This window comes from Macaca mulatta, chromosome 11 (genome assembly GCF_049350105.2).
Source record: "Macaca mulatta isolate MMU2019108-1 chromosome 11, T2T-MMU8v2.0, whole genome shotgun sequence".
Lineage (NCBI taxonomy): Eukaryota > Metazoa > Chordata > Mammalia > Primates > Cercopithecidae > Macaca > Macaca mulatta.
This window is the reverse complement of record NC_133416.1, coordinates 59,753,372-59,772,944: the sequence shown is the minus strand read 5'-3', so window position 1 is coordinate 59,772,944 and position 19,573 is coordinate 59,753,372. Positions and strand designations below refer to the sequence as shown.

The following is a 19,573-nucleotide window of genomic DNA, read 5'->3' as shown; positions in this document are numbered from 1 at the left end:
TGGCCATCAGGAAAGATTGACATACCTCCTGGACACAGGTAGAGACATCAAATTAGAAGAGACAATTGACATAATAGATGCTGTTGTTTGGACAACAAATGATACATGGGAGGCTGGGAAGAGAGGTGTGATTGGATTAGGAAAGTCATCAGAGAAGTTTTCTGGGGGTGCCTCTGTGGCAGGTTCACAAGACGAGAAGGCCAGGGAGGGGAGGGGAAGTGAAAACCATAAGGAGAGGGGCTGTTTGCTCGTAAGCACACCCACGCCACACTGCAGAGTTGGCATTCACAGCATAAATGCCACTGGGGTGATATCAAGGCCTGTGACATGCAGCAGTTTGTAGTTTTGCTGAGATGTGGGTCTGAATCACCTCCACCCCAGTGCTGGTGTGCTGAAATGAGCCAATTAGGGAGTGATTCTGGCTGGAATACTCAGCATTCTCATCACAATGCAGTTTTTTTGGTCTTCTTTGTGCCTTACAAAGAAACTTACAAAGGAAGAGAAAAAAAAAAAAAGAATAGAAACTTTGTGTAGCTAAAAAAGATTAAAGGATTGCCAAGTGGCATTGCCTTTAGTGAAATTGAAGACATCTAAGAAAATGATTATTCTTTTTTTTTTTTTTGAGATGGAGTCTTGCTCAGTCACCCAGGCTGGAGTGCAGTGGCCAGATCTCAGCTCACTGCAAGCTCCGCCTCCCAGGTTTACGCCATTCTCCTGCCTCAGCCTCCCAAGTAGCTGGGACTACAGGCTCCCGCCACCTCGCCCAGCTAGTTTTTTGTATTTTTTAGTAGAGACAGGGTTTCATTGTGTTAGCCAGGATGGTCTCGATCTCCCGACCTCGTGATCCGCCTTCCTTGGCCTCCCAAAGTGCTGGGATTACAGGCTTGAGCCACTGTGCCCCGCCATGATTATTCTTAACTAGAAAACAACTGTATTGTATAAAAAAGAGGGGAGGTTGAATTTGGCAATTGCTTAGTACAACAGTTTTAGGGGCCTATCATAACCTCTGTACAGAAATAGAAAAGAAGGATGGGCCAAGTGTTCATTCAAGTACTCAGCTAGGGAAATACTTGTGTTTTATGGAGCAAATTCTATACTATGGATATATTTGGGATTTGGGATTTGGGAAACTCTTGGGTCACATACTTTGGCAATGTCAAGGATCCATAAAATTCAAATGTCTGCCCTACCTCCCCACCTCCAAAATTGTGAGCTAGGTTGGGTCTTCTTAATTCGGGACCCAAGAGCCTAGCACAGTACCTGGGAGAGAGTCAGTGCTCAATAGAAGTCTGTTAAATGAATGGATAAATGAGTGAACACATAGATGGCTGGCTGGCTGGTTGGATGGATGGATGGATGAATGAAAAAGGCTGGCATAGCTCTGAATGTGGAGTCAGAAGACCAGCCAAGAGGAGTCCTCAAGGCTGGGGCCTGTGCTTTTTTGGGGCATTTTCGTTCTCTGGGATTCACACAAAGAAAGGACTCACTAAATGTTTGCTAAAGGAATGATATCCTCAGTTATGTGAACCTTGGTTTCCCCATTGTTAATATGGATCATCACCATTCCCCTCCAGGCAGACTAAGTGGATTAAATGAGCTTCTTGTGTGAGGAGCTCTTTTATACTGTAAAGTGCTGCACCAGTGTCAGCCATCGTGAACGGTGCCAAGTGACCATTATTTCAAGGTCAAGAGTCGGGGTAGTGGGATGGTAAAGGGACAAAGAAGTCAGTGTGTGCAAAGGAAGGTGAGCAGGGCAGCCTGACTGGCACAGAGGAGCAGGAGAGCTGCCTGGGAGGGCACAGCAGGGGGCTGGCAGACAGAGGCTGGGCCTGGATTCCCAGTGTGCTCCTCTCCTATGGCCCTGGCCAGCCATGAAACCTATCTCCAGGAACCCCAGGAAGCCAGGCAGGAGGAGCCTCTTCCTAACCACATAAAAGCAGCTCAGCCAGGGTACCTGAAGCAGCCCATCTGATGCTGGCATGGTTGTGAGATTTCTCACAGATGACACTGTCAATTAAAGGTCTCCCCTCTGTACCCCTACAAACCCAGTCCCACCACTCCCTGGGGAACAGCAATTGAGACTGCGACAAACCTCCCACCCAAGATCTTTCTGTGGATAATGTGCCCATGCTAATTGCCCATGTTCATTAGTTAAACTCAAATTACATGAGCAAGACTTGCAAGACTAGCACTTTGGGAGTTTTCAAGTTATTTACCTGGTGTCTGATTTTGCTGGGAGAAAAGGATTTCTTGCTCCCAGGCAAACTGAACCCACAAATTAGGCCAGTGGCTCCCTCCTGAGTCCTATAAAGTGGGAACCCAGGATCACAGGCTGGTGAACTGCATCTCAGCTAAGAGTTGGCATCTTATCCCCACTTTCTGGCCTCCTACCATGAGCCGCCAATTCACCTACAAGTCGGGAGCTGCCGCCAAGGGGGGCTTCAGCGGCTGCTCAGCTGTGCTCTCAGGGGGCAGCTCATCCTCCTACCAAGCAGGGGGCAAAGGGCTCAGTGGGGGCTTCAGCAGTCGGAGCCTTTACAGCCTGGGGGGTGCCCGGAGCATCTCTTTCAATGTGGCCAGTGGCAGTGGGTGGGCAGGAGGCTATGGATTTGGCCGGGGCCGGGCCAGTGGCTTTGCCGGCAGCATGTTTGGCAGTGTGGCCTTGGGGTCCGTGAGTCCGTCTGTGTGCCCACCCGGGGGTATCCATCAGGTCACCATCAATAAGAGCCTCCTGGCACCCCTCAACGTGGAGCTGGACCCTGAAATCCAGAAAGTGCGTGCCCAGGAGCGGGAGCAGATCAAGGTGCTGAACAACAAGTTCGCCTCCTTCATTGACAAGGTGGGTCTTCCTGGAGAAAGCTGATCTTGGGCTCCCCGTTTTAAGAACTGAGGAAGGAGCCACTCCCCTAATTTGTGGGTTCAATTTGCCTGAGAGCAAGAAATCATTTCTCCTAGCAAAATCAGACACCAGGTAAATAACTTCAAAGCCCCCCAGGTGCTGGGCCCATAAGGCTTGCTCATGTCATAGAGTCCCTTCCTTCCCCCACCTTCATTTTCCTTGGGGCGCTCCCTGTCTGAAGCAGAGGAAGGCAGGACACCTCCCCAGGATGCAGACAGCCCAGGGAGGAACTGGACAAAGCCTGGACATCAGAGGCAAGGGACCAGGGTCAGAGGGGTGAGAAGAGCCAGCAGCCTAGCCCGGGAAGGTGTCCAGGAGGCAGAAAGAGTGGTCTCTGAGTTGAGAAGTAGGAGAGTGACAGCCTTTGAGACTTAGAAGCCAGGTGAAGGAGATGCCCTTGACAACCTGGGGCATCTAGACTGCCATGCTACCCAGCTCTTCCTCCTGTGTCTTCTGACAGCTCAGACTCAGTCTGTAACACACGCAGCCTATGAGGCAAGGCAGCTGGAGGTCATGGTGCCCTAGAGCAGTCGTTCTCAAAAGTGGCCCTGGAACCAGCAGCATCAACATCACCTGGACGCTTGTTAGAATGCACATTCTCAGGCTTCATCCCAGAGCAACTGAATCAGAGCCTCTGCAGTAGGGCCCAGCACCCTGCATTTTAACAAGCCCTCCAGGTGATGCTGATGCACTCAGGTTTGAGAATCACCGAGGAACAAAGTGGTAGGAAAGTCTTGGGAAACAGAGACTTCCTAAACTTAGGGGAGCAGAGGAAGCTCACCCAGAGTGATAGTGAGGTAGGGTGGTGAGGCATGAGTAGGAGTTGTCAGACAGAGGTGGGGAAAAGGCAATCTAGGGAGAGAGCACGTGCAGTATGGTAGAACTTGTCTAGGGAACGGGAGACCTTGGGTTTACGAGATCACTGTGTGAGTAAAGAAGGAAGCCAGGAGGGCTGACCATATTATGAACAGCGTGATAAGGAATATGGACTTGACCCTGAGGGTGATGTGGAACCACCCGAGGGTTTTAAGCAGGGGAGTGATATATATGTAGGTTGCAACTTCAGAATGCTTGTTCTGCTGCTAGGGCAATGCTGTGATTGAGATAGTAGAGATGCAGACATGAAAGCAACTTAGGAGGGCCGGAGACCCCAGATAAGCTGAGCATCTGCCTCTGATTGGGCTGGGAGAGCCCATGCACAAGGAAGGAGAGAATAGGCAGAGCATGGGCCAGGCCACCAGACCCTAAGCAGAAGGCCCGACAGTGTGAAGGCTAGCACAGGCCAGCTTGTGTCTAAGGAGCTGCCTTGGAGAGATGGCTTGGGCTGAACATGGACATCAGTCCAGGCAGGATTGGATAAGTGCAAAAGAGACAGGAGATCTAGATCTTGATAGTTCGAGAGGGAAATGAAGATGTTGGTGCCCCTCCTGACCTTAGGGGCTGCCTCAGAGTGAGAACTTCAGTCAGATAAAGGACCTTAGGTAAGGATTGGGGGTGTGAGTGGCATGGGTGGCAATTTTTAAGGACTGAGGCTCATTTTTAAAGCTAGTGTAGCATAAGAGAACACAGTTCCTGTCCAGGAAGGGAAATCTCACATCCCCTCTCCGCATTGCTTAAGTATGTGTGGCATGGGTTCCAGGTGCGGTTCCTGGAGCAGCAGAACCAGGTGCTGGAGACCAAGTGGGAGCTGCTGCAGCAGCTGGACCTGAACAACTGCAAGAACAACCTGGAGCCCATTCTCGAGGGCTACATCAGCAACCTGCGGAAACAGCTGGAGACGCTGTGCGGGGACAGGGTGAGGCTGGACTCAGAGCTGAGGAGCGTGCGCGAAGTGGTAGAGGACTACAAGAAGAGGTGAGCAGGATGCCGCTCTAGGCTGGCCTGCCTCCCAGGGTGAGGCTTTCCCAGCAGGCACTGGGATGTTTGCTTCTGGCCTTGGAGGTACTGGGTTCATCTGTCCCGGCAAGATGAGAGCCTTCTTTGGGCAACAAGGCAGACTGGACAGTGGACAACCCGCCTCTTGGGCAGCGTCAGGGCTGTCCTGGCAGGTGATCCCCTCCTTGGCACGCTCCTTCCTGCTCCCCACTCAAGAGTGCCTGTGTTGTGTGTGCCACAGCCTCTTGGTTCCTAAGCTCACCAATGTGCCGCTGAGTTCCAAAGAACCACCCCTGACCCAGCTGCTGCTCTCTGCAGCGGGAAAGGAGTTGGAGTTCCTGTTGGGCTTCCTCCCTCGTTGCCTTTAGGTCCTGGACACTTGGGCCATGCGCCTTCTTTTTCCCCTGGGGGATAGTTCTGGCTTCCTTGGAACCCCTGCCTAGGGATGGAGGGGAGCTGTTGGTAGGGTGTCAGGCAGGAGGATTGACACAAGAATCATGGCTGAAAGGCGTAGCTGGTGTGCTTCTGTGATTCAGATATTGAGTGGGAAGAGGGAGAACTTACTCCCCAGGCATCAGAAGAAATCAGACCTCAAACCACCCAGGCTTAGGAGGAGGTTACTTCATACCCAGCCTCCAACTCTGGCCAAATAGTCCTGGTGTGTTGGGATGGACTTGCAAGGGTATAGAATAATACCTCTTAAAAAGCATATAATATGGGCATCTCTTTTCCCACTTCACTATGAGAATGTATACACATGCACACACACAGACACACACCCTGCTCACTGTGATGCTTTCCCTGCAGGTATGAAGAAGAAATAAACAAGCGCACAACTGCTGAGAATGAATTTGTGGTGCTTAAGAAGGTGAGGAGGGTACATGGGTTCCCTTCAGTCCCCCAGCAGCGGGTGTTGGGCTAAGAGAGAGGAGCAACTGAGGTCTGAGTGCCCCCGCAGAAGGGCCTGGAGCCGAAGTGCTGAAGGAAGAGATGAAGGGCTTGCTGCTCGGGACATCTTGGGACACCTGGGTATTGGTTTAGCACATAGCACTTTGTGGACAGGAACCTAGATGTGGATAGTCAGTGCCAACTCATGTCCACTTTGGCTGGGGAACAGGACAGGCTTTGGGAGGGGTTGCAGGTTTGCCTTCCAACTCTGCTGGTTTCTGGTAAATCGCTGTGGCTGCCCTTGGCTCCCTCTGTTGGCTGAATGACCGGCTGAGTGGGGTATAGAGTCCCACACCCTTCTCTAAGAAATAGAGGCAGAAGGAGTTCCAGAGGCCCAAGAAACTTGCCCCAGATTTCGCAGTGAGTCTGACAGTGAGTTGTGGCTGGAAGGCAGGTTTCTACCCCTTGGATCTGAAGTCCATTCCTGGGCAGCTAGCTAGGGCAGGGCCTGCGGGTGTCAGTTTGCTGGACAGACCTGTCTGGGCTTGAAGAAAGGTGAGGTCGGGCGTATCTGGATTCTCCATAGGACGTGGATGCGGCCTACATGAGCAAAGTGGAGCTGCAGGCCAAGGTGGATGCCCTGGATGGAGAAATCAAGTTCTTCAAGTGCCTGTATGAGGGGGTAAGACTCCCCCTGCTCCACCTCTGGTTCTGTCTTCTGGAAGGACAGATATGTGATGAACAGTTTCTTACTTATCAGTAACTTAAGCAGTCCAGAGCACCTCCAGCATTGGGGTGCTGAGAAATTTGTAGATCAAAGGTGGGAGTGGCCATCTATCCTGGTGCCCCATCCATCCCTGACTGCCCGGAGGATGTCTTGCTTTCACTTCCTTCAGGAAACCAGAGTCCTTAATGGGTTCAGTGGGAATTGAACTTCAGCCAAGCATATTCTCATTCCTGCTTCTCTTCTCTCTGTGACTGGGGATGCTTCCTGGGGTCTTGGGCAGGAATCCCAGGGATAGAGGTAGGAAGTCCTCATACCCCTTCTACCTTCTCTATGCACATCTGATTTCAAGCCTCAACCTGTTGGCCAAGCATTCCTGGGCTCCTGTGTCCCTTCATGTCCCGTGTGTGGCAGCCAGGTTGTTGTCTTCCACCTTCCTCATTCCTGTCCTGTCTCAGGGGACAGATGTGCGGGCTGTTTTCTTCCTGGGCTGCTTCAAACCCATTCAGCAGTTTTCAGATGTGGTATTGGAACCTCTGGGCTGTGAGCTCTGTTCTTATAAGCTTTGGGGAGTGCAGCTTCCATCTGTGTGGGATGGTCTAGGGCCATCCCTCTGGGACAGGGCCATCACCTTGGTACCTTTCTCTGGTCACAGAAGGTATTTCATGCTTCCTTGTTTCCCCCGCAGGAGATCGCTCAGATCCAGTCCCACATCAGCGACACATCCATCATCCTGTCCATGGACAACAACAGGAACCTGGACCTGGACAGCATCATTGCTGAGGTCCGTGCCCAGTACGAGGAGATCGCCCGGAAGAGCAAGGCCGAGGCCGAGGCCCTGTACCAGACCAAGGTGAGGCCACACAACTCCCTACAGTGACATGTGCAGGGCCCTGCACTCCAGACTCTGTCTTGTCTGCCCCATGACTCACTGTGGTGACCCATAGCTTGCTGGGAGCACAGCACCGTCCTGGGCACTGCGGGAAGCCAGACGGGAGAAGAAGACACAGCTCTGTCCTTGGGACCCACTTAGATCAACAGCACCCCTGGAGGATGCACTCAGCTGAGTGCAGGTGAATGTTGTGCAAACAGAGTCCAGATTGAGGAACTAGGACCAGGTGGGGCAGGTCAGAAACAACTCCCTGGAGGCAGAGAGTTCTGTCTGGAGGGGAGAAGCAACATGAGTAGTTGGCATCTCAACGCCCCCGCTAATTATCATAAATGAGGGGGTCTCTTCAGTGTGATCTGGAATCAAGTAATTTCTATCTTTTCATTCAAGTCTAACTCCAAGGATAAAGCAGAAGTTTGAGTCCTCAGATCTTAACTTCCCTAATGGTGGTAGGTGGAAACTGATTCTTTAGATAATTTCGTTTCTCAGATCAAGATGGCAACTTCCTAATTGTTCCTTGCATTATCAGGCTCTTTCTCAAGGGAATCCACTCTTGGGAGACCTTATCTCATCCCTCTCCCTGCCTCCTTGCTAGCCTGCAGTGGGGGAGGAGGGAGGCTTTCCAGGTCTAGGAGACACAGGCCAGGGCTTCTTGGTGGAGGTTCAAACTCAACTCCTCAGTCCCCAAAGCCTTTCACATTACTGTTGCAAGATAGGGTAGAGAATGGCCAGAATCATAACAGTATTATGATGGCTTATTTTGATGATTCCCTTTTAAAGATAAAGAAGGTAGGGCCCAGGGAGTTCAAGCTACTTACCAAAGGCAACAGCTGGCAAGTAACGCAGCTAGATCAGAATCTAGGTGACAGACTTCAACTTCCACTGCATTTGGGCAGAAAATCAGAAGTTGACTCTGGGGAAGAAGCATTTACTCTAAGGGCTTTGTGTGGCTTGAGAGAGAAGTGGCAGGAAGATGCTTAGCTGTTCATCTCAGAATGAAGCTGCTTGGTGTCAGAACCAGTGCACGGGGAGGCATCCTGCTCACACAGCCTTGCAGAGAAGTGGGAGAAGGCTCCTTGTTCAGGGTTGGCACCAAAGATAAAACAAAAGGAGTGAAGAGAGAAGCTCCTCTGCCTTCTCTGCCTTCTCTGCCTTCTGGATGACTTGGCATCTTTAGGAACAATCCTAAATCTTGGGCCATGCTGTGGTGGAGCGCCCACGGACAGAGACACAACACTCCAGAGTGCTGAACAGTCCCAGTTTTGTGTTCCGCTTGAGTCACATTCTGAGTAGAACTGATGTACTCTCTGTGACTGTTTAATAGATGACATCAAAGGCAGAAGTAATTCCAAATTAGTAGATGACCCAAATTTCATGGCTAGTGGTTTTGGGGTATAGCTGAATCTACCCTCATCATGCACACAAAATACTCCTCCATGCTAATCCCTCCCACCATCCCAGCCCAGTAAATCTGCCTGTGGGCTGGGGCCCAGCTAAGGTGTCAAGGGGAGAGAGTCACAGAAAATACAGATGGACAGCTCATTGGCTCACTCATTCATTCATCAGATTCTTTTTGAGCACCAACCAGGCACTGTGCTAGGTACTGGGAATTCAAAATTAAAAGGAAAAGTCCCTGCCATCCATTCATTCTGGGTCTGATGGAGAACTCATGGAAATGGGTTCACAATACAGTATACTGTGGGGAGACCTATGGACTGGTGTACCGGGGCAATGGAATAGAATTGCACCCAACCAGGACGTCACGGAAGGCCTCATGGAGGAAGTGACTCTGCACTGGCTAAGTTGGAGCTAGCTAGGGAAAAAGGAGGATGGATGGGGGAGGGTTTTTCAGGTCGGAGGAGAGGCTTAGGCAAAGACTCAGAGACACAAGAGCACGTGGGACATCTGGGGGAACTGTGGGACTGTTTGGCCCAGCTGAAGAGTCAGATAGGTGTTAGGCGAGGGCAGAAAGAAATGAGCCCCTGGATGCCATGTAAGAGTTTGAATTTGACCTTGACTTTGAAGGACGATAGGCAGAGGAATGTCATAATTGGAGTTGTGTGTTATAAGGTTGCCATGTGGAGAGTCTGGGTCATTCAACAGACCTTATGGCCAATTCTAACCACCTATGAGATCAGCCGTGCTTAAGGCAAGCAAATGCAATGGACCAATGCTTTAATGGGAGATTGCTGATAGATCTGGTGAGGCGGGTGACCTAGACCCACCTCTGCCAGGCTCTACAAGTGCAGGCATAGTCTCTGTACCAGGCTGAGCCCAGCCAGGCCCTGAGTCAGTGTCCTTGCTTTGGTTCCTTTTCCTCCAGTTCCAGGAGCTGCAGCTAGCAGCCGGCCAGCATGGGGATGACCTGAAACACACCAAAAATGAGATCTCAGAGCTGACCCGTCTCATCCAAAGGCTGCGCTCAGAGATTGAGAGTGTGAAGAAGCAGGTGAAGGGGACTGGAGTGTTCCTTACTCACTCCTAAGGGAGGGGTGAACTGCTTAGCACCCCCTGCCCCCTCCTTCTCCTGAGCCTCCATCTCAGAATCCCCTTCCTCAAATGGAGGTCCTGCTCTCATCCCTCACCCTTAGCTCCCATCTGAAGTTTGGAACAATTGCAGATTCTTTTCATAAAGCCACGGGGCCCAGTGTAACCAGTCTCCCAGTCCCGGGTTGACAGGACTCCACCTGGATGTGGCTGGGTCTCTGCTCTAGGACATTGGGCAGGGCAGAGGAGGGCTTAACCACTGAGAGCATGGGAGAGGTGAAGTGAGGCCCAGGGAGGAACTCAGGGGAAAATGCTACCTCCTGACCCCAGTGTGCCAACCTGGAGACGGCCATCGCTGACACCGAGCAGCGGGGGGACTGTGCCCTCAAGGACGCCAGAGCCAAGCTGGATGAGCTGGAGGGCGCCCTGCAGCTAGCCAAGGAGGAGCTGGCACGGATGCTGCGCGAGTACCAAGAGCTTTTGAGCGTGAAGCTGTCCCTGGATATCGAGATCGCCACCTACCGCAAGCTGCTGGAGGGCGAGGAGTGCAGGTGAGTGGGACCGAGGGTCTGAAAGAAACTTTGCAAGTCTCCAAATCAAAGTTTCCCAGAGTGTGTTTGGGAGTGGGGGTGCTGGAGATGTGTTTAATTCACCCACAGGCATAGTTTCAAACAGCATCCAGCCAGATAATGTGACAGCAATTTCCTTTACAGTTCTCTTTTGACTCTTTGAAGAAAGTCTTAACTGGGTGCTGTTGTGTTTTTAACACCTCTCAGACGGCCAGGTGCAGTGGCTCACACCTGTAATCCCAGCTCTTTGGGAGGCCGAGGCAGGTGGATCACTTGAGGTCAGGAGTTCGAGAGCAGCCTGGCCAACATTGGAGAAACCTCGTCTCTACTAAAAATACAAAAATTAGCTGGATGTGATGGTGCAAGCCTGTAATCTAGCTACTTGGGAGGCTGAGGCAGGAGAATTGCTTGAACCCAGGAGGCGGAGGTTGCAGTGAGCTGAGATTGCGCTACTGTACTCCGACTTGGGTGACAGAATGAGACTCCATCTCAAAAACAAACAAACAGACAAACAAAACACAAAAACACCTCTCAGACACTTGCAAATATCCCCTATTGATAAACAGACAGTAGATCCCAGGTGCAGAATCTTTGGGAAGATAATAGCATTATCTAGCCCAAAAGTTTTAAATTGTTTTATTTTCATTATATTTATATTTGGTTAGGTAATAACACTGGTTTCTATTTACTCTGGTGATATAAAACTTCTTTTTAAAAGAAATGCACTTTTGTGGAAAAGGCAGTCAATTAAAAATACTAAATATCTAACAGAGCAAGTCAAACATGGTCCTAGCAACAGTTGGAAGGGTGGCACACGAAGCATGAACATTCAAAAAACCCTGTTTTAACCTAGCACCATTTTATAACTGAGACCTGGAGAGAAGTCACTGGTCCCAAAATTATACAATTAGTTCATTAGTACAACTCCTGATCCCGATCTTTCCACACATGTATTTATTCAGGCAGCTGCTCACAGTAGTAAAGAAATGGCTTCAAAAGAAACCCTGCAGGAGGGACCTTGGGGGTGGTCATGTTGTTGGAGGTTCCAAAGTTGGAGGTTCCACATCTCTGCAGTGGGAAGAATAGATTGAGGAGGGAGAGGGAGGGCTTAGAGACACTCAGGGACAGCCAGTGCCATCTGGCAAGTGTGAGGTGCATGGAGGCTAAGCCGGTCTGGCTGAGGATCCCCAGCCTGTGTTTAGGCAGTGAGGGCCACTATGGGAGTCCACGTGATTCAGATTCTCCTGTGCTTTTCTCTCTTGCAGGATGTCTGGAGAATACACCAACTCCGTGAGCATTTGTGAGTATTTCATGACTCTGAGGGAATACTTTCAGTCCATCAACAAACACAAGGTGGGTGGGTGTCCACCACCCAGCCCCCTGGAGAACAGCTTGGCTCTGCCTGTTGACCACTTTATCACATGCTCACCCTCCTTGCTGAGACCTGTGGCCTCCGCATCAGAGCTGCTTCTTCCAGGTGGAGTCAGGGCCCAGCACATTCTGACACTGCACACTGGCCTCTTTCACAGCAGTCTCCCCACTGCTGCGGTGAAACTCTCAGCCCCTCCCCTCTCCTGTCACCCCCAGCCGGCTCTCCTGCATGAAGGAAACTGAGCACAGAGTGGTGCCTCCTTATTGGGAGTGGAGACCGGTGTGTGGACCACTGTGCAAGTCAGTTTAATGCTGGCCCCACAGTGTTTGGCAGTCTCCTTCTTACAGCGGGGCCAGCAGAAACTACCCTAATTTTAACAATCAGGAAATTCTTTTGGAAAATACTCAGAAGGTATTGTAAAGCTAAATGCAAGAACCTGCTGGCTTATCTGATGCTCGAGCATCATCTGTCCCTTGGGGGAAGCCCTCGCTACTCCTGTTTGTTTACAGAATGACAAGGTGCCTGACTTGGGAGTCTTGCAGGGTTGGGGTTCTTCTTTCCGTGCTTGAGTTGCTCAAATGAACCCAAGTTCATGGTTGATGGGAAGTGTTTGCTTAAGAAGCAGACATTTAAGCTAGTGGGGCTGGGAGGTTGGAGGGGGACTTAGGGCCACCTCTGTCCTGAGATATACACTGATCATTCATCCCTCCCTCCTCTGCAGCGGTCATCAACAGCTCCATGGCCGGGACGGCAGGCGCCAGGGCTGGTTTTGGATTCAGCAATGCTGGCACCTATGGCTCCTGGCCCAGCTCTGTCAGCGGGGGCTACAGCATGCTGCCTGGGGGCTGTGTCACTGGCAGTGGGAACTGCAGCCCCCGTGGGGAAGCCAGGACCAGGCTGGGGAGTGCAAGTGAATTCAAGGACTCCCAGGGGAAGACCTTAGCTCTAAGCTCACCCACCAAGAAAACCATGAGATAAAAGTGAAAGGCAGCCCATTTCCCAGTAGTCTGCCTTGCCCTGGCAGACTGCTCCGGACTCCTCTAGGAAATTCCTCTGTCTCATTTGTCCTCATCTCCTTCTTGCTTTGCTTTGCTGTGGATCTCTCCTCCTTCTCCTTGACCTCTCTGCCTCAGTCTTTGTTAATGTTGAATCAGGATTCGAGAGCTGCAGCCCATCTTTCTGCCTCCATCCAAAGAGGCATTTTAACTCAGCCTCCCCTTCTGGATGAAGACTTGGCCCTTTCTCTGCCTGCATGTCCCTGTGCAGAGGAAGGCTGTCTCTCAAAGGTAACCCCAATCTGCCTGTGCTGCTCTTTCATACCCTGTCTCGGTAACTATTTGGCCATGTGCTCCCTGGGTACACAAGGTTTCGGATCTACTGATACACCTGCAGGAACTCTCTCATGTTAGAGCAATAGTGGCTCAGGCAAAACGCCTGGTGGGAGGTTGTATCTTGCATAGCCAATGCGTATTACATAGCCTGGAGTACCCCTTGAGGCTAATTCTATCAACCAAGGGATTTGTGCTCTTCATCTGTGGGTACTTCCTTGTTTAGGCCTCACCTCCCTGCTCCTGTGTCTTACCAATAAACTTATAAAGCCAACGTGGGGTCAGGCTGCTTCTCTCTCCTAAAGGAGTCCTCATCTCAGTCCATGTCTCTTCTGCATGTGGAGTGGTCAATGAATGGGAGACTGGGGCACCTGAAGTCTGGAAGTATCTTCTGATCTAAGTGAAAGACACCCTACTCAGCCTGGGTGATCTCACCATCACCTTCTAAGTCATGCTTTTCTCAGGCCAATTCTCCAGTGAATGGGGGATCTTTAAGAACATTCGGGTTATTGGCAGGAAAAAGGAGCCCACGCTTGCCTGGTGTCAAGATTTAAAACTGGTCAAGAGGCAGTAGAAGGCCAGTTCTAGGTAGCCTAGGGTCAAATTATGATGGCTCCACGCCCCCTAAGAAAAGGCCCAAAGGTAGAGACTCCTCTTTGAAGTAATGACACATGTTCTCTTGGCCCTTAGTAAAGTTCCCACTGAGTTGAGCATGGGTGTTTATGTATATGTGTATATGTATGAGTTTGTTTATGTATGTATGAATATGTGTGTGCATACATGTATGTGTTTAAGAATGGGGCTCTCTGTTACACACACAATTGCAGATTCTTTTCTTTCTTTTCTTTCTTTTTTTTTTTTTTTGAGATGGAGTCTTGCTCTGTCACCCAGGCTGGAGTGCAGTGGCTGGATCTCAGCTCACTGCAAGCTCCGCCTCCCAGGTTTATGCCATTCTCCTGCCTCAGCCTCCCGAGTAGCTGGGACTACAGGCGCCTGCCACCTCGCCCAGCTAGTTTTTTATATTTGTTTTTAGTAGAGACGGGGTTTCACCGGGTTAGCCAGGATGGTCTCGATCTCCTGACCTCGTGATCCGCCCGTCTTGGCCTCCCAAAGTGCTGGGATTACAGGCTTGAGCCACCGCGCCCAGCTTTCTTTTCATAAAGCTGTGGGGCCCAGTGTAACAAGCCTTTCAGTCCCAGGTTGACAGGACTCCACCTGGATGTGGCTGGGTCTCTGCTCTAGGAGGATACGGAGCAGGACAGAGGAGGGCTCAACCACTGTGAGCATGGGAGAGGTGAAGTGAGGCCCAGGGAGGCATTCAGGGGGAAACGTTTGTTTTGAAAATACTCAGAGATTTCTCATAGATTCCAAGGCCATGATGATGGATCAGGATGCAACAGGATGCAAAAGCGAGTGAGAGGCTAGCACACACTCAGGTTGGAGCCCCCATGTTGCATCTGAACAGGTCCCTGTGGTTCCTGGGAGGGTCCTAGACTTCAAGTCAACAGCTTTTAATTCAGATTTAGACTCTGCAACTAAGTGGCAATAATGAATGAAGCTCTCATTCTTCTTGAACCTCATTTTGTTAGCTATAAAACAGGAAGAATAATGTCTCTAAGTTATTGTTAAGCTAAAATGAGACAACACGAGGATGTCTTGTGCAATTACTGGCACAAAATTGATGCTTAATAAATGTTAGTGGAAACAAAAGCGTGCCCTCCATATTTTTGGTTTGACTTAATTAGCTCGCTGAAAGAGGTGAACAGCTGCTGGTAAAGCAATTCAAAAATTCAGACTTTAAAGAGACCGTCTCATAAATTACAGCACAAGCTTAATTCCCTAAGGAGAACTGGCAGGCAGAATAATTAGTCTCAGGACTATGTTCTTAGAGCCAGTGAAGAAAGTCAGCTCAAAAAATATTCATTAAGCATATTTCATATGCCTGGCATGTGCTAGTGCTGGGGATACAGTGATGAAGAAATCTCCTCAATGCCCCTAATGGAGGCATAACCATAAAACACCTAACTGTAACATGGTGAGGTATTAGCAACAATAGAAGACACAGAGGCAGCACAGAGGAGAGAGAGGAACTTCAGGGAGGTCAGGGAAAGCTCACAGGGGAGACATTATGTGTAGAGGTTTTAGAGGATGGATAGGAATTTACTAGGTGGACAAGAGGAGGAAGTGGGCTTTGTAGTCAGAGGCAGCAGCATGGCACAAATAGGTGACTGTTGCTGGAGTGTGAAGTGTAAGGATGGAGAGGCTTAGTAGGTGGAGAGGGAGGGAGCAGTGGCATCCAGAGTTGGGGAGGCAGGCAGCAGATGTGTAAGAGAGGCCCCTTCACGTATGCTAAGAGCGGGGATTTTATCCTGTAGAGCTTGAGAGAGAAGTTAACACCTTGGGTGTCAGATGGACCCTGAGTCAGAAGGACTTTGCCACTTACTAATTGTGTAACTTAGGCAAGATGCTTCTGCTCCACAAGCCTCAGTTTTCTCATCTGTACAAAGGGGTTAATAATTGGAGTTACCTCATAAAGTTGTCATGAGAATTAAATTTAATGAAATAATGTACGAGAATTATTTAGTTCTTCTAGCACATAGTAAGTGCTCCATAAATGGCTGCCCCTATTGTTTTTAGGTGTAGAATATTCTTTCAGGAAACTGAAGTGAGAAGGGAAGTAGAGAATGTCTGATAGTGATCAGAAGATCGTTTGAGAACATGAACTTAGGATATAGAGCATTGGCTATTACGTGAGATTTCTGCCATCTAACTTTTATGCTTGGGTTCATATAATGAATGCTGACAGCCTCAAGAGACAAACCCTGACATCTGAGCAGCTTAACTTAACACAGCAAAGATTTAGTTCTCACTCACTGTCCAAGGCAGGTTAGGGCAGCTGCCCTATGTGGTTCTCCCATTGGGTGTCTCAAGGACCCAGCTCTTCTGCCTTGCAGTCCTGACACATGAGACACATGAACTCCAAGGTCACCAGACAGGGGAAAAGAGAGGGAGGAGGCACATGAGCTGCTTACTGCCCCACCCCAGAAATGACACACTTCAATGCCACTCATGTTTCATTGGCCAGTGCTAGTCACATGACCCCAAACCCCAACAGAATTGCAAAGGAGGCTGGGAAATGAGAGGAGAGCAAGGTTATTTGGTGAGCTCTGGCAGTCTGTGGCTCACCTTGCTCAGTCTAGATACCCAAGGCTGATTACCAGGCTGAGAATTCTCTCTCCCTTGGCCAGTGCAGGGATGATGCTGGCCATGATCTCTGCAGTCCACACAAACAATCTCCCTTTGGTTTGGACAGTACACCCCTGGCCATATTGCCATAAACTAGATAAGCCTGCATATTATATTTAGGCCTCCTTCATGTTTTTAGGGAGATATTGTAAGTCTCTTCAGATTTGGGAAATTTAAGTCAATTTAATGGTGAAGTAGAGATATCTTGTTCAGTGTTTCTTAAAGTATATTCCTTGAAACTCTGGCCCCCATAAAGTATTTGGCCAAAGAGAGGGCTCAATAGCCTAAAAAATGGTTTGGAAAACACTGAGCTTTGTGGGGATTTTTTGTTTGTGACAAGAACAGTACTTTATTTCTGATTCTGAATCAACTTCCCTCCCCTTTCATCTTTAGGTTTTTTTTTTTTAATTTTTGGAAAAATATAACTTATTTATAAAAGCATTATATGCTCATATTGGAGCATTCAGAAATATTAAAAAATAGAACAAAACCCACTGACACTTCCCCATTCACAAGTTCACCTCTCAGCTATCAGGTGTGAAAAACATTAAGTTTTGTATTACCCTTTGGTACAACAGAAAGTATCATGCATCTTTCTGTTATTATTGTTTAATACCATCCACCTGTCTATCCATTCATCCATCTATACACCCATCCATCTATCCACCCACTTATTTGTTTAATAGACTATTCATTAGAGTAGTTTTAGGTTTACAGCAAAATAGAGTGGAAGGTACTTGGGTTTACCATTTACCTCTTACCCCCATACATGCATAGCCTCCTCCCTTATCAACATCTCCCACCATAGGGGTACATTTGCTACAACTGATGAACTTACGCTGATGCAGCATTGCCACCTCAAGTTCATGGTTTACACTGGGGTTCACTGGGAAGTCTGTGGGTTTGGACAAATGTATAATGACATGTAGCCATCATTACAGTACTGTACAGAATAGTTCACTGCCCTAAAATTGCTCTCGCACTAAGCATGTTAATGGGCCTAGAAAATCCTGCAGTAAGATGCCTGCTTAATTTTTTTTTAAACCCAGCACAGAATCCATTCTCATACCTTTTTTCCCATGATACCTATTAACTTTCCAGGAACTAGTGTTGCAGGGCAAAGGAGACCCAGTTTAACCAGCAATGCATTTTCAATTCTCGGCCTAGTGTGATTTCATCCATCTTTTGTAGTAAAGATCTAGATTTCAAAGGGCAATGTTCCTTGTCTAGTTTACTAATCTAGGGGTTGCTTTAACCCAAGAACTAATGACTGAGGTGGTCACCAAGGCCTGAGGTGACACTGTAAGCCGCTGTCAGAGGCAGAGGCAATGAGAACCCCACCTCCCAGGCCTCAGCCCCCTTTGATCTGCTGACATCCCCACACATCCGAGGCCTTTGAAATCTGCATGTGTCACTTCTGTCTTTTCATGATCTGTAATAAAGGTGATTCAGGGGTTGAGGAATTCCTTATTCATCCAGCCAGTCAACCCCTCATGGGAAGATAAGAAAAGGTCATCTTACGGTTCCTTAACCCTGGGCATAAGAGCCCTGGTCCCAGGATATCTCAACTCCTTAGAAAATTTCTAGGAACAAAAAAATGATTTCAAGGACACCCTTTGTCAGTCAATCCTATGTAAAAATTCTCCTCTTTCAATGTAATCCATTCCTTGATTTTCTATTCTCAGTGGCTGGAATAAATAAATTCATTTTTGTGCTTGTGGAAAAAAAGTGGCTAAAATGACGGGGCAGAGGGAAAATCTCATGTAACAATGAAAAACATAACCTTGATCTTCTTGAAGGGTCTGCTAGTCACCCAGTCACACTGACACTGCCCTTCTTCCCTTCAGAGGGAATGGACTGCAGCCCCTCCTCTGAGGCAGCACTGAGAGCCCGCCCTCTCTCCCACCTAGGACACCCGGACGCTGTTATCTGTTCATCTGTGATCGGCGCCGTCTCCACGGCTTAACAATGCCCTCACAACTTTGTTCCCGGTGGAGTAAACACTGTGGCTGTTATTATGTCCTGTCATTGGCCCAGTGGAGGCTGTGTCAGCCAATTACCCTCGGGTACAATTTAGCCATCCCATGAGGTCCCCAAGGGGAGCCCAGACTTCAGGATATCACTGAGGATGCAGTAACTAGCCTTGCCCTAAGCACTCTGCTGTTTCACAATCATCCTGAATGTCCCCTTGTCCAAGGCCTGGGCTGAGCACTGGGGGAGCAGGGGAGGGAAGGGTGAATCCAGGGGGCCCTGTCAATCGGAGAGAGGAAATGGAACACATACCCAGGACTCAGACAGCTTGAGAAATAAGAGCAGTGAAACAATCCCACCTGCATGCCAGAGGAACAGGAGAGCTGTTGCTAAGAGAGGAGGAGACTTGAAGGCAGCTTAAGTTTGAGACAAGGAAATCGGGTTAGGTGGAAGAAGCAGCCTCTGTAGCTTAAAGGGGAATGAAGTTCTAAAATCTAGTTCTTGGTTTTAGATCTGAAGAGTCGTGACCTGTTCCTAATAACTGATCACATTTTGATGCTGAATTAGAAATGACAGGGTTGCAAATGACCTGAGCAGAGGTTTCCTGGATTGGATAAATGAGCCTCTTCTGCTATTAAAAGAAAACAAAAATGAAAACAACTCAAAACCTTAGGAAATATCATCTGCTAAACCACATCTGAGCCTTCCTGTGCCACCTCCCCAGGCCTTCTTCCCTCCCTCCCAGATAGCATGGTCCCCATTCTTAATCTAGAAATGCTTTAGTGGAGGAACCTTTTCACTCTGGTCCAAAGTCAACCCCCAACACTTGTGACCGGAGCTCTCTGTGTCCTGCCTTCCCCAGTAGACTGAGAGGTCTCTGCAGATGGGGCCAAAATCTCCTTCCGAACTTCCTTCTTGCACACAGGACAGAGCTGTCCTTATGCAGAAGCCCGGGAGGCAGGAGGAGGACAGGCTAAGGATGATTTTCTGGGATATTCTTGACCCTATTCATGGCCTTCTGAAGCAGAGGCAGCCTGGACATCTGCTTCACACTCCTCCATCTCCCCAGACACACACCCAGAGGAGCCAGCCCCACTGGAAGTTTCCAGGGGCGATATCAGGAGTAATAACCCCAGTAATTGGAGGCCAGCAGGTGGAGATAAGGTCGCTAAGCCATGATAATGCAGGAGGTGAGCCAAGTAAATGCTGGGTTCTGGGTCATTTTATAGGGATTCACGGGGAGTTCACGGCCGAACAGACAAAATTCTCCGTGAGTGCATGGTAATTTCCTACATGAAGAACCCAAGGGGCCTCAAGGGATCTAA

At 49.2% G+C, this 19,573-nt stretch overlaps 1 protein-coding gene and 1 long non-coding RNA gene across 2 annotated transcripts; one reads left to right on the top strand and one right to left on the bottom strand.

Moving 5' to 3' along the window:
• Positions 1-2,392: 2,392 nt before the first annotated feature.
• On the top strand, positions 2,393-12,681 carry KRT73 (keratin 73). Its single transcript, XM_001098388.5, has 9 exons — positions 2,393-2,839; positions 4,539-4,753; positions 5,582-5,642; positions 6,249-6,344; positions 7,075-7,239; positions 9,599-9,724; positions 10,093-10,313; positions 11,597-11,631; positions 12,425-12,681. The coding sequence occupies exons 1-9, from the start codon at positions 2,393-2,395 to the stop codon at positions 12,679-12,681; spliced, it is 1,623 nt and encodes a 540-aa protein (XP_001098388.2).
• LOC107000867 (uncharacterized) lies at positions 5,616-11,030 on the bottom strand. The gene is made up of 3 exons (XR_001448021.3): positions 9,501-11,030; positions 8,094-8,588; positions 5,616-7,363 (listed from the first exon to the last, which is right to left on the bottom strand). It is a non-coding gene; the product is annotated as an uncharacterized LOC107000867 (long non-coding RNA).
• Positions 12,682-19,573: the final 6,892 nt, after the last annotated feature.

What these genes read in the sequence shown, in the direction of transcription:
- KRT73 (XM_001098388.5), top strand. Translation starts at nt 2,393, where the DNA reads ATGAGCCGCCAATTCACCTACAAGTCGGGAGCTGCCGCCAAGGGGGGC. An exon ending in TCAAGTGCCTGTATGAGGGG is followed by an intron (nt 6,345 to 7,074) that starts GTAAGACTCCCC and finishes TTTCCCCCGCAG; the next exon opens with GAGATCGCTCAGATCCAGTC. An exon ending in AGGCCCTGTACCAGACCAAG is followed by an intron (nt 7,240 to 9,598) that starts GTGAGGCCACAC and finishes CTTTTCCTCCAG; the next exon opens with TTCCAGGAGCTGCAGCTAGC.